The following is a 14,270-nucleotide window of genomic DNA, read 5'->3' as shown; positions in this document are numbered from 1 at the left end:
CGATACAAAGGCAAGGGAAAGAGTAGTTCGAGAACAGATCTCCAGGGCAACCCTAACCCTAGGGCAGAGAATAAACAACATTATGAAACGTTAAAATATAATTGATACTGTGCTGTAGTGCATAACAGCAAAGCCACATAAAATTCTGACTTAAGTGATGATCTTTCTTTTTCACTGATGTTTTTTAAATTTGAAAAAAATTAAATAAGACAAATGCACATTTATTTGGGGAGATATAGTGATTTAGTTTTCCTCATACTTATCTGACTAATTGGAGAAATGCATTGATTGAAAAGACTTTGAATTAGCTGTATCACTGTGGTCAAATGCATTGACTGCCTCTGCAAATCAATCACAATAATTTGTGTTATTTGTCGGTCTCTGTCGAGGGTTTGTCAGCGTCACTGCATGCATTTCTTTTGGCGGGCTTATTGACCCAGTTACTGCGGCGGCGAGAGTGTGACTTTGAGTGCAGTCCCTCCGCTGCTTCGGACGTGGACCGGCGACCAGAACACTGTGGGTTTCAGTCGCCTGTTGTCTGATGCTACTGGGGCTGATTGGAGGAGCCCGAGTACAACAACCGTCCAGTGCACGGGAGAGGAGACGTGTCATCAAGCCACGGACGCAGCTGGGGGAAGCTGGCAGCCCTCGTCATCCGTTGCCTGTATGACATCTGTTGCAGTTTCAACAGATGTCATACAGGGAAAACACTGCACATGCCTGTGAGCGCACAAAATCCTGCACACATCATTCAGACTACCTCAGACTGAAAGATGTCCGTTAAGTGACAGATGTACAACCAAACATCATGTACCACACAAACCACACACTGTTTACAGGCACACAATGTTGTCTTATTGGTGTCATATGTATAAAGAGGGATAATAAAGTTATCCCTCTTTCTTATCATTATCATGCAGTGTTTGATGGTTCATATAATTATAAAAACATAACTATAGTCATTAATAGCATTATTACCTTTCATTTCTCAAAGACTACTGGACGGATTGCCATGAAAACTTGGTGGAAGGATGCAGTATTGGTAAGGGAGGAAGGGTCAATGGCAGATCTGTATTTCTTCAACATTGTGAATTTCTAAAGAAATAATAAAAAATAAACATTTTCTTTGATTAGAGCTGACAAATCACATTCACAGTTCAGACATTGTAGTTTTCCCATAATACTTTTAATAGACACTATCCACTTCAAGGATTGAAAGCGAGGAGGCAAATGAAACATTCGCTTCCTGTGGCGAAGCAAATCTGCAGCGTGGCTTTGCATGAACTGAAACTTTGGTGAACTTTGACCCGGGATATTTGCTTTGCATTGGCGTATGTGTGACCGTGCCCTAAGAGTCGGGGTGGACTCTAATTGCAAGTGACTGTTCCAAACTTTAGAGACTTTAGGACGACATCTTTTCCATATGTCCTCATATATCAGTTATTATCTTAGTTGGCTTCCAGTGGGGAGATAACAAGCTCAAATGATTTCTCAGTGGTCTAATCTCGGAGATGCCTCGGCCCTCCCCTGGAGGGAGAATGAGACACAGAAGTCCAAGCCGACTCCCTGCTGCAGGCCAGTCAACTTGCCGAGCTTCAACTGGCAGAGAGAGAGGTGATGGCAGTGCAAGCTGTCAACACAAAGAATTAATTCTCACCTCCTCTCCACATTACTGTATGAGTCGTGGGTTGCATGTTACAAAATCAGACAACTGGCTGCTTTTGATGCTGCCACAAATTTTCATTTTAGCAGCTGAACCCGGTGACCTAATGTGGGAGGTCTTTTCTTCCTTTGCTTTCCCTCACCCCCAAGACTCCAGAGCAGGCTGCAAAATGCACTACATCTCTCCTCTGTAATGTCGCATCATCTTAATTGGATTGGGCAGTTCTGGATACAGCTCAAGTCTTTCACGCTACTCCAAAGGCAGTTCCCCTGTGTTTTTTAGCAACTTATTTTGGCCCTCAGATGTCACCCCCTGCATATTCCTTCATACGAGATAATGAGCAGAAAGTGAACGTGTAGCCTGTCCCTCAGTTTTTTATCATCATTTGATCATAAATGAGTGACAGTAAAGATTAACTGAGAAAGGTTGATCAAAAACATTACAAAAGACTGTCAGGGACACATTTGGTTCCAAACTTTGTGTGCATCAGGGGTGATTATCCTGAACTACTTGGTTACAGGAGACAATAAGTCTATTCAATCTAATAAAACCCAATTAAAAGGCACAGCAGCACTTGTTTGACACACCGAAGACTTTGACAAAAAAACAGTGACCTACAGCAATTGCACTATAACATCCATTTCCCCCCTTTTTTGTTTTGCTCTTGAGAGAACAAATCTCTCAATTATAAGCGGTTGACTTGGCCGTGTCGCCAGGCAACACGATACAGAGAGGCCTGTAGTCGAGCATGAAGGAACTGATGAGCGAGTCCCAATACAGGGCTTCCTATCTGCTGGTGCATTTAACATGCTGGAATGGAAAGTGGGAGGACAACAAAGAGACATGTACAACTGATTATATAAGGAGAATAAACTACATGCAGTCATGAAGTCATTTAACAGGTGTCTCTGTCTTCATAATGAAGCGTTATTCTCCTCACAGCATGAAACAGACATTCCTATTAATGTCGACCTACAGCCATGTTTTGACACATTGGCAAACTGTGAGCAGTGTGTGTTGCTGAGTTAACAAGACACAGGGTTGGATGAGAAATGGAGGACGACTGCATGATCATAACAACAGGACTGAATGAGCTGTAAATCCCTTGGTAACACAATCTCTGAATCCCTGAATCTTTGGGAAGTAATGGCCATTTACGACTGGACTGTAAGACTGCAGGAGAAAGTCAAATATCAGAGATGTCATTAAAAAATGACTGACTGACAACCAGGGCCTCTGAGACCATGGGTAGGATTCTGCAGAGAGCTGATTGCCTGCAGTATTTTAATGATGCTATTAGTCAAAAACAATGTCTGATAAAAACAGCAGGTTTATTCAAACTAGTCACACAAAACCTGCTAATGTCTCTTTGAAAAACATTAGGATAAACTGGGTTTTAAATCAAAGACAACATGCTCATTATTAGACTATATCCATGTCCGTCTCACCGCAACAGAAAGAAGCCTCTAATGGACAGAGACTCAAAACTGTTTCTCTTCCACAGCAGCAAAAAAAAATAAAATTCCCCTGCAGCCCACACCATCTAAATTTGTGCAATAACAGCGTTTGTCTGGCTGACATACTGAGGAACGGATGTCAGCCAAGTAAGCCTGTGGGCTGCATATGGCTGCCTACGTTTTGCAGGTGAATACAAAATTTGTGCTCATGCAGAATCAAATTACGGTTGAATCTCGAGTTTTTTACTTTGCAGATTTTTTTAGATGACCAAACTGTTCATGTTCTCCAGTGTCATATGTGTAATTTCCTTAGGGGTTTTCACATGTAATTTCAAACATTGGTTCTCAGAGGACAGAGGACACCTGGGGGTCTGCAGCATAAAACCAGGGGGGCAGTGAAAAGTTCCCAGCTTCATCTATTATCATGATATCTGAGTATGCTGTGTGGACATAGGGAAAACATTTTGAATACAATTCTAATATCTTTCTAAAGGACATATATACTTCCAGAGGGAGGTGGGGCTCAGAGTTGTTTCTATCTTGTCGGGGGTCCTTGGCTGAGAAAACATTGCAAACCTCTGATTTAAAACATCATCTGAGTCACTGTTGTTGTTGCTTTTTGGCCGAATCAGCCAGTGGATTATTTGTTGGCTTCAGTCTGGCTGGTGGACCGGAGCCAGATGTTTGTTGTTCCTGCCGTTTAATGCTTGGCTCCGGTTCAGATCTCTGTCCGTGGTGCTGAACCCGCTCACACGCGGTCCCATGTCAAACAACCAGTCGAGGACCGACTCCGACCATTCAGCGTGTTGGTGAACACCAGTGTATAGGAGGACATTCACCTACACACTGTTTGTGAACATCTTTACTCGACTTCACTTCTTTTCATTTTAGTTGCGTTTGTAGGTTTTTCATTACAAGTTGTTGAATAGCACAGAGGACAAGTTTCACAGCATATCCCCCCTCTTCTCCCTCTTTCTTGTTTCCTCTCATCTCATCCTATTCTGTCTTTCTCCCAACCACAGTGCATTGGTCTGTATGAGGAATAAAGATATAATGAGAGTCATTGCGCACTTTTACCAACAATGAGATTTCGAGTGGAACGAACCCAACTCCACTCTTCTCATCAATTATAAAAGCAGAGATCGTCTGTTTCACAATGGAAACAGAGATTCGTTCCAGTGGATATTTACAGTGAAACATCCCGTGCAGGAGACACAATAACCAATAAACAACACAACAGTAATTTCTCCTGCACTGATTCCAAAAAAACGCATACAATGATTTCAGCCCTTTACCTTCACGAAGAAGACTCGTTGATGAAACCACAGTTCTTCCTCCTCCACTTTATTCTTCCTCTTCTTAATTCTCTCTCTCTTCTCTTTCCTCTCGGTTCCACTCGCTCCGTGTTGTCTCGGGTTAGTCGCGCGCTGAGTCTGTGGCGTATCTCGCGCTCCACTGCTGAGACAGAGCGAGCCAATGGGCTGCTGAGCGCGTGCCACGTGATACGTCCAACTTCAATCTGCGCTCCTGAACTACCCGAGCTGCGCGACTGCTCAGGTGCAGACACATGACTTTACACTCCTTAAGGGAAGGATGTACTCTGACACAGAGATGAAAAGTAATCCCAGCATAAAGCATATCCACAGCACAAGTACACACCAGGCACAGCTTCCAAAGACATCATCACTCATTCAAGTGTTAGTTCAACTCGGCAATACATTGAGGAAAATACCTAATTTACAATATGAGTACAGAAACTAAAAGAAACATTGAGAGACACCAAGAAAGAAAACAAGAGCCAGAGCAGTGCATACAATTTAATGTAAAGCAGATGAATCAATCAAAAGAAATACATTGACTCAAACAAGATCAGCTGGGAAAAAATAAAGTCAGATTAAAATCTTAAATTGCTCTTAAGATAAAAATGAGTTGAGCTTTAGATTGTTCTGTAGATGTTGCAGGTGCTTGATGATAAAAACCTGGATTCAGCTCAGTAAAATCAGTTGGCACCTGCAGTGTAATCCAGTCATTTTAGCGTTTTTGTTGAGGACCCCGTTAAAAGACAGCAGTGAGGTGATGTAAATGGGTAAAAGATACATAAGAACCTTATAGCTAAATAAAACAAAGTGTGTTTCTCACCTAACCGAGAGAAGGTCATCCAAAATTGGCATATAAATCAAAATGATGAGTATTGTGACCATAATTCAGCAAAGTGAAAAAGAGTGTCCAACAGTTTCATGGCTGCACCTGACACATGCATGTATAAAATGTCATCATCAGAAAAGGAAAGGAAAGTTACCTCAATTAAGATCTGTATGCACTACAGAGGGAGATTTGCATTGGCTTAATCAGTTGCTTGATTAGCCCAACAATAAAATATAACATAGTTCATGTATACATAGATTGATTCAAGATTCCATAACAGATCAGCAAGGGTTGTAAACTCTAAATTACCTTCAACGCACCACATGGTAAAACCTCACAAACCTCTTCCTATCATTTAAAGCCACCATTAGGATACAGACAACCCACCACCTGGGGGCGCTCATTTGAGAAAACATCAGTAAAATGGATGATATGCATCAAGTAGGTCTGTTCAGAGTTTGAGACATTAATTCAAAGTAACACAACGTTTCATTTTGGCCGCCTTTTAATTGTGTCCCGGGCGCTTTACCAGTTTTAGTTGTGTATCTGCTTCAAAATAAAACTAACAAGGAGCAACAGGGAGACATAATAGAAAGAGTGTTAAAACTGTGATGAGAAGTGTTTTTCGTCTTTTCATCCTATTTCCACACATTGCTCCTCTTTCTTTCTGCCCATTTAAATAGTTCTTCCCCGTGAAAATGCGTTTTCAACAGAATCATTTAGTGGCACACTGGCCCTTTCCCACCAATAAGAGAAAAGAGTGAGAATAAGGATGAGAATGAGAATAAGATGAAGACTGAGAATGAGAATAACAATAACAATAACAATAACAACATGAACACTTTTTTTATATATATATATAACCAATGAGGTCAGGAGCCTTGTGTAATTGCAGATAACATTGACAGACAAACTGATCAATAAATAATTCTATGTTAAATGTGATAGTTTGATGAGAGCAGTTGGTCCCATGTGTTTTTTTTTTTCAGACAGACTTCAGCACAAACTGTCTCTGAGCATATGGACATTCATTTAGTCATTTATGTGCATCTGGTGAATCCCATGCGAATGACTAAGCACCACACTCTGTTCCCTGGTGATCGTAGGAACAAGCTCTCGTCAGCCCGACTCTGACTTGGCCTTTCACGTAACCTCTCACAGGAAGACAAGCAGGACGTTGTTCTTTGGATTTCGCATCACTTTTATCTTCAGAAGCTTATTTCTCACATATTTTATCATTTTATACCGTTGAAGGGTCCTTATTTTTTCCTGTGCTGTTTGTTCTTCTGCTTTGACAATCAAGCATCAAAGCCTGCATCACATTTCAGGCTCCTTCAGGCTGAGCACTGATTTCAAACATCAACTTTCCTGGCATCCTTCAGGAGTTTTGGAAATGCTGTGCCCTTCCCGACCAGAAGAAGGTGCATCACATTTTGAAGAATTTAATTTACTTTGGACTCAATTATCACTTCATGCAAACATGTTTTCTATCTCTCTCTCATTGTTTGTTTGTTTCCTATGCAAACATAAATTCTCCGGTCAACCTCCACAATTACCTTGGCTCAGTCAGTATTCATAAAGATGCTAATGTGCATCAGACTGTAATAAACCTGCATCTGTTTTACTTAAGGCCAGAGCAGCTCTCTTAACAAAACAACATGGCTGTTTTGGACTTGGATGTGGCTGTTTCGTAACAGATGAAGTATAGTGAAGATATTGTGTGCATGTGTGTGTCTGTTGTGTAATTGAGAGAGAATGAGAGAAACCAGTGGAGTGGAACATATAGGTGTTAAACAAAAGCTCACACCAGCTGGGTCCCTGCAGTCAACACACTGCAGGGCTTTCACTAATCAGATGGCAGCTCAATATATGAATCATCATAGATCAACACAAGTTAAATAAAGCTGTACAACATGTGTCCAATTCAAAACAACACAACAAACCTGGAGCAAAAAAAAGGTTGTAATAGGATTAACGCACTATTAAAATGTGTTACACTTTTTTAATGAGATTTGAATTATGCATTATGTCATATTTAAGAGAAAAGACTCAAATGAGAAGAGTATAAGGGCAAAAGAAATGAAAACTGCTTAATGATCAATACCAAAACAGGACCCAGCAGCAAGAGATACAGTGTTTATCTGTCTGTGTGTCTTTGTGGGATTAAATTATCACCTTTGACTGACTGTTAAGAGATCATCCCTAAACAATGTTTAAACCCAGAGACAACGTTTCATTTTTGTCACCTTTTAATTGCATCACAAGGGCATGACCCTTGGCTCTGCGTTTGTGGGCAAACGATGTATGAGAATGAAAATAGACACTATTAGCTGGTTAGCCAGTCAGCTGTTCTTTCCTTCCACTTGTGTTAGTCACTTGTGATGAATCATGATTATTCATCGCTGTTTGCTGCGTGTCCTGTCCCGTAAGCTCTCAGTGCAAATACCCAAGAAGTATTATGGGACAAGAAACGTTGGTAAAGACGACAACTCCCATGATCCCACACTGCTTCATGACACAGTGAAATGATGTGTTTTTTTAGTGTTTTGATCCAAAAATCTCTTTGTGACTGAAGTTACATATTGTACCTATAAGATTTTCTTACAATTACTTTTTAGTCATTGTGCACATCTTATATCATACTTTGGTAAAGAAGCAACTGTTGTATAATGCATGAGAATATATAACCACATATCTTACATTATAATCTATAATGGTTTGCTTGAGCTCACATACTTTTTCACCTATATCTTGTGTAAGGTATTCGGTAACCTGGGTTCAGCTCCAAGAGGTCAGTATGTAGCCTCTTCATTGAGTAACGGTCTCCACATAAATCCTCTTCTTACTGAAGAGCAAACCGCGGCTTCCCCCACATCCAAACTTGAGGGAAATCTTGAAGAGATCGACCAGTGTCAGTCAGCTTCTGGACAACCAGACTGTGATGCTCCTCGGTCCAAGTCGACCCTGACAACTACTGACAGCAGTGAGTGCTACACTATTGTCTTCCATCACTGACAACCCTCTGCATCTGCCAAGACTCAAGCTCAGCCATCCAGCTAATGAAGGAGCCTGGAACACACACACACACACACACACACACACACACACATACATACACACACACACACACACACACACACAGTCCACCGACAACGCACCCCCACACAAACTCACACCTCTGCATACATTAAAACATAGAACAGAACCTCACATGCTCCAATATTGTATATGATCTCACAGTGTGGGTAAGATACTGCAGCAATATGTTTTACTAATGTGATGGTTATTTAATGCAAGGGATGAATATGTCTGCTGCTATAATCTGGTGGGTGAGCAGGTGCACAAGATCACAATTTCACAGGTCACCAGATGGAAGAGGGGAAAGGAAATGAATGCAGAGGAGGGAATTGAAAGGACAGAAAAGGAAAGGGAAGGAAAATAAAGGAAAGAAGAAAGGACGGGGGAAACAATATTACAATATAATATGCTGGCTAAATTCATGTTATTAAAAAAACTCCCTTACGTTAGCACGGATGTCATTTTCTTTTTTTTATTAGCATTATCATACATTAGGTACAAATTAGACAATCAGTTACTAGGTAAGAAGCTCAGACTCATTTGAAAGGTTTTCAGGCTGACGAGGAGAGAGAACAAACACCATTTGCAAAATACATTATATTCTTTCGTTTACAGTCTAGATATCTACTGTAAGTCATTTATGTACAACATACAGGGGATGCTGAGGTTATGAATGAACGAAGAGAGGAGCGTTAGAGACCGCGCTGATGTTTGGGTTTAGGAGATAAGGCATTCCTGCACATCGCTGATCCTGTGCTCTGTGTACAGCCACAGAGACGGCAGTTCCCTTCAGCTCTCTCATCTCACAGCAAACAGGACACAGAGGGGAGAGTAATGACTTGCTACAGAGAAGAAAGATGTTAAATAAAGAAAAGGAGAAATGTACGAATTTGGAGAAAAAAAAAATCATAAAGATATCTCTCTCTCAAATATCAATATATCGGAAGGATTCACAATCTCTTGGATGTCCTAATCACTTACTAACAAAAAATGGATGAAGCAAACAAAACAAACATCAACAAAGCAAAATCAATTCGCTGATCCCTGTCCTGTGGTGTGAATCAGTACAGGCGGAGGAGGAGGAGGGAAGGGTGACGCCAACTGTGTGGAGTGAATCGCTCAAGAGGACTCAACAGCCCCCCCGGCCTAATGGAGTTGAAGGAGGGAAAGAAGGAGGAGGACACTGTCGATAAGACGATGGATTGACGTTGGGCCCAGGCACTGAAGGAAGGAAGGAAGAGCAGGTATGGCGTGAAAGGGGGAGCGCACGAGACGAACAAGGGAGGGGACGGTTCAATGTGACGAGGCACAGGAGGGATGTCCTTCAAACAAGACACCATCGTCTCCCACTGAACCATCACATGTTCATTGTTCGAATGTCTACTGCCGACAGGTGTCTCCATCACCTTCATCATTCAGTCATTAATAGGCACAGGGAGGTAAAGGTAAAGCAAGCAGACAGGGATGAGACTGTGAAGGTTATCGGTGTCAATCAATCAAATGTGCATACAATTCTGATGCACACACACGACGAAGGTGAAGGAAGTGTGAAGAGGTGATTTTTTTTTTTTTTTTCAAAAGATTCTTTTATTTACATTCATGAGGATTCACGTGTGGTGAGCTAAAACACTAACAGAGTAGAACTGAGTAAAGGAACAAGTGTCTTTTGTATTTAAAACGCATTAAGTCGAGTGATGGAGTAACATAGAGACGTTAGGAGGATGAGGATTAAAAGGGGGGTGAAGTTGGGAAAGGCACACACTGGGAGAGTATTAATCTGTTTTTGTTTTTTCATGCTCACGTGGACTGTGACTTGACATTCTGAAAACATTTAAGCAAGAAGACTTGAGAAGCCTCGATTCTATTAAAGGGATGGTTTTTAGACGACTAAGTCTGCAAACACGGAGGTTAGAGTTCGGCCTGGACGAGCCCAAGACTGTTGCTGACCTAGGTCCGAGTATGTACAAGTAATATTTCAGAGAAATTCTGTACTGTGGGTGTTAAATTAAATGCTCCACAAGCTAAAATGATTTTCAGACATCACTTTGAACAGGACCAGAGAATATACTTATAATAATACGCTAATCATGGCATCATGCTCGTACTGTGTATATGCTATGTGTGGCTTCAGGCAGGTCTCAGGCCGTACAGGGAGAAGCTCTCACAAAGAGTCATCCACGTGACTACAGCTAGTGCAACGCTGCTATCGTCGGGTTCTGGCATTTTTCAGGTTTGGCACATGCAAAAGGTTTTACACGAAAGGAAACACGGCAGGAGAGCGTGACTCTTAGAAAGAAAAACACCTGGAGAAAACATTACGTTTCAATAGTTCCTATCTATATCAGTCAGATATGAGTTTTCCAATGTGATATAGAAGTTTTAAAACATTCCTGAATTACATGAGCAGGATCTAGAGAAATCAAAAAGGACAAACAGTCAAAACCAATGGCAACATTAACAGATCGACAACGACACAACATTAAGAATATAACATAAAATCCCCTTTCATGAGACACTGAAGAGCAACTGGTCCCACTGGCCTAGCAACTCACTATGGATCTGGATTCACTGTTCTACGCTGCCCTAAAAGGCAAAGGGAACCAGGACACATACTGTATTTATATATATATATATATATATATATATATATATATATATATATATATATATATATATATATATATATATATATATATATATATATATATATATATATATATATATATATATCAGGCTTGTTAAGGGCACTGCTCTAGAGCCAGCGACTGGGTATCAGGAGAATAACGTATCAGTATCTATGTAATTTCCTAATATTTAATATATGTCTTTTCTGCTTTCTCTTTACTACCTGCAATCTGTATTTTTATAATTGGCAAAATCACTGTTGTTGTTCACTTTTCACTCACATACACAGCTCACACAACCGCCTGAGAAGTCTGACTTTCAGGGTTTTACAATCAGTTGTGTTATTTCAAACTCACTAACAATCTAAACTGAAATCAGCCTTTTATTGGTGGATTCAAACCAAACGCAAAGAGAAGTTTCTTGCCGCTTTACTCGCGTGTAAACACAACCCCTAAATGTTTGCCTATTCTCTGGAAAAGTGGAGAGGAGGACGTCTGGCTAAAGTGACAGTACAGTACAGTTTCTGTGTTGTACCTCTTGTGGAACTTTTTGTCATCTTTCTTTCTTGTCGCGTATCGACTCTGTACGTATTCTAATTGCGTGAAAACTTTGCTTTGCGTTTGGTGTGAACTCAGCATTAGGGTATTTATCTGGGATGTCTAACGGACAACTTTAAATTCACTCAATGTGGAACTATGATATTCTCTCCGTCTTCCTGTAGGTTTCAATAGACCTACAAACAACATGGTGTGTAAAGAGCCATGAGATGGAAGCAGTGTAGTTTAGACCCCCCGAGCAAACAGCTTTTGACACCTTTCCCCACAGCAAAACGCTGTCACCATTGGAAAACACTGCAATCCACATCAATTGAAGCCAACCGCTTTTCTTCAAGACCGACGAAACAACAACAACAGATGACTTTGAGTGGAGCATCATTTAAAGGTTGGAACTCTTTGGGGTTTCATACTTCGTAGCATGCAGCATTTAGCGTATCACGTGCATGAATGATACCTATCAACAGCATGCAGATACAGAAGAACAGTCAACAGCCAGACACGCATCCAACTAACACACAATCTGCAGTAAAAATCATCCAATTTAATTAAATCAAAAGGAAAAAGAGAAAAATCGGATAAAACTGGTAATACCAGTAGAACAGATTACAACTTGCTAAATCTGGATTTTATTTAAGACATCCAGTTGTTCAAAGGTGGATCTGTACTGTTTCACCTTCGCAGTCCTTTAGTTATTATTATCTTTTGGTACACATACAAATATTGGTTTGTCTAATTAATGTAATAAAAGCACATTCAGGTGTTGGAATAAAAACTGTAGCTTCTTATACTCTTTTTTTTTTAAATAACTCATGATTATTTACAAAGGAGTTACACTGATATTAGACATAAAAAAATGTCATCTGATCTAATGGAAAAATATGTGTGAGGAGATTAAAAACTAATCATTATGATGATTATGTTGACAAAATGAGGGAAACGTTTTTTCTAAGGACAACAAAACGACAAAAGTAGTTTTTGATTTGCAACTTCCGTGTCTAAGAAACCTGACTCATGTGTTTCATCTACACTTGAAGACATGATACTGTATGCAAGAAAATGTTGCATGGTTAATACACATTAATATTAGTTGATGTAATATTCTAAAACAAAATTATAATAACTGTTCATCAAAATGTCTTGTACTGATTCTGTTAAGACATTTACGATTTAAAACAGAAAAATTATTTGCACATCTATTGCAGTTGAAAAAGTAAAGTGAACAAAACGTTGTTGCAAAAACTCCCGCACACTATCTTACTTGCACATACTTGTGATATTTTGGTGTTAGATCTTCACGAGGCATATGGTTTCTAATAAAGAATAAGAGAATAATATTTATATATCACAAATAATTATAGCACTGCAAGTCACACAGTGTGCGGGAGTGTTTTCATCACACATTTATGATCATACGTAGGATTCTGTAGTCGTGGGCAGGAGAGGGACAGGGGCAACACTCGCTAGTGTCAAACATGACAAACTGTAAACTTTTTAGCTTTGATTTTGTATAGTACAAACCGCCACTGCCCACAGACTGAAGGGATTCATGTGTGTCCACATAGCGTCCATAAAACTATTGATAATGTAAGTGTAAACTCTGCAGCTCAGCAAGGGCTAGGAAAGAGATAAATTAATCATTATTCTCAATGATTTTTTTGATAAACTGAAAACGACTCAATGTGTCTCACGTGTTTTCTATTACAGGCTTTGTATCATTTAAATATAACTCTTCCTTCTTTAGAGGATTTGCTACTCACACTTAAAAAATGAGACTGGCGGGAATCAACTTGTGCTAAAAGTAAAAATGTTTACACCATCACCATGTATCAAAGGGGAAGAAAAATGTAAACATTGAATCAGGAAACCATTGAATCACAAGGGGCTGTTTCAACTCCTGCACCAGCTTTCCTTCATATTTGGCTATAGCGTCTACTACACTGCGTTATATGGGACTTTTTCCACTCGTTACATACAGTCAGATCTATATTGTGATAATTATCCACATAGAATCAAACTCTTAACTAGAAATGCAGATTATAATGATAATCTATTGAGATTTGTAAGGATGAATTTGTGCACAGAATTATCCACATCTTAAATTAATCATATACTGGCATAGACAAATAAAGCTGGACATTCCTCTGTCTCAGTGGCTCCAGTTGTGGGAAACCTTCAACGTAACCTGCAGGGTTAAGGAAGGGGAACCTGGTCTACAGTACATATCAGTCGTGAAGCTAAAGGAAACCATTTCTTATAGTGGCCAGAAACCATCTAATCTACATAAACTATACTGGCAAAGATATTTGTACAGATCAAATTTGCATGTCTTAAGTTCCTGTTTATGAACAGAACAAATACACAAAATGGGCCTTGATCAAGTTGTGGTCAGATGTTGGATTGGCGGTTGGTTTAAGTGGTTGGCAGTGGGTAGGGAGATCCTTCCGGGGTGTTTCCCTCGTCTTCCTCAATCGACACTGTTGAGCATCGGATTTACAAACTGCGGGTTGATGAACGAGAACCCTGAAAACTCGGCCTGGTCGATGTTGGCGATGACCAGCTCATCCGATGGTGTGAGCTGGGTCTGAGTGCGTGTGAAGAACTTGTCGAAGTTCTCTGCTCCTTTTCCGCACTGTAGAGAAGAGACACAGAGAAGGGGAAGATGTTAACAGGTGAGGTTTGTTATATTATATGAAGAGTGCAAGCAGACCAGCTGCACAGAACCGACAAAAAGAATGTGGAGCGCTG

At 40.2% G+C, this 14,270-nt stretch overlaps 1 protein-coding gene across 1 annotated transcript in view; it reads right to left on the bottom strand.

The window, feature by feature from the left end:
• Window positions 1–12,051: 12,051 nt before the first annotated feature.
• The window catches only part of LOC133019933 (protein kinase C alpha type-like), a 132,299-nt gene continuing 130,080 nt past the window's right edge, over window positions 12,052–14,270 (bottom strand). The window contains exon 17 of the mRNA XM_061086528.1: window positions 12,052–14,154. Coding sequence (XP_060942511.1) covers window positions 13,990–14,154 — 165 coding nt within the window. The 3' untranslated portion in view covers window positions 12,052–13,989. The remainder of the gene's footprint in view (window positions 14,155–14,270) is intronic.

This window comes from Limanda limanda, chromosome 2, assembly GCF_963576545.1.
Source record: "Limanda limanda chromosome 2, fLimLim1.1, whole genome shotgun sequence".
NCBI lineage: Eukaryota > Metazoa > Chordata > Actinopteri > Pleuronectiformes > Pleuronectidae > Limanda > Limanda limanda.
Note: the sequence above shows the minus strand (reverse complement) of the source record. Positions and strands in the feature narration are given on the sequence as shown.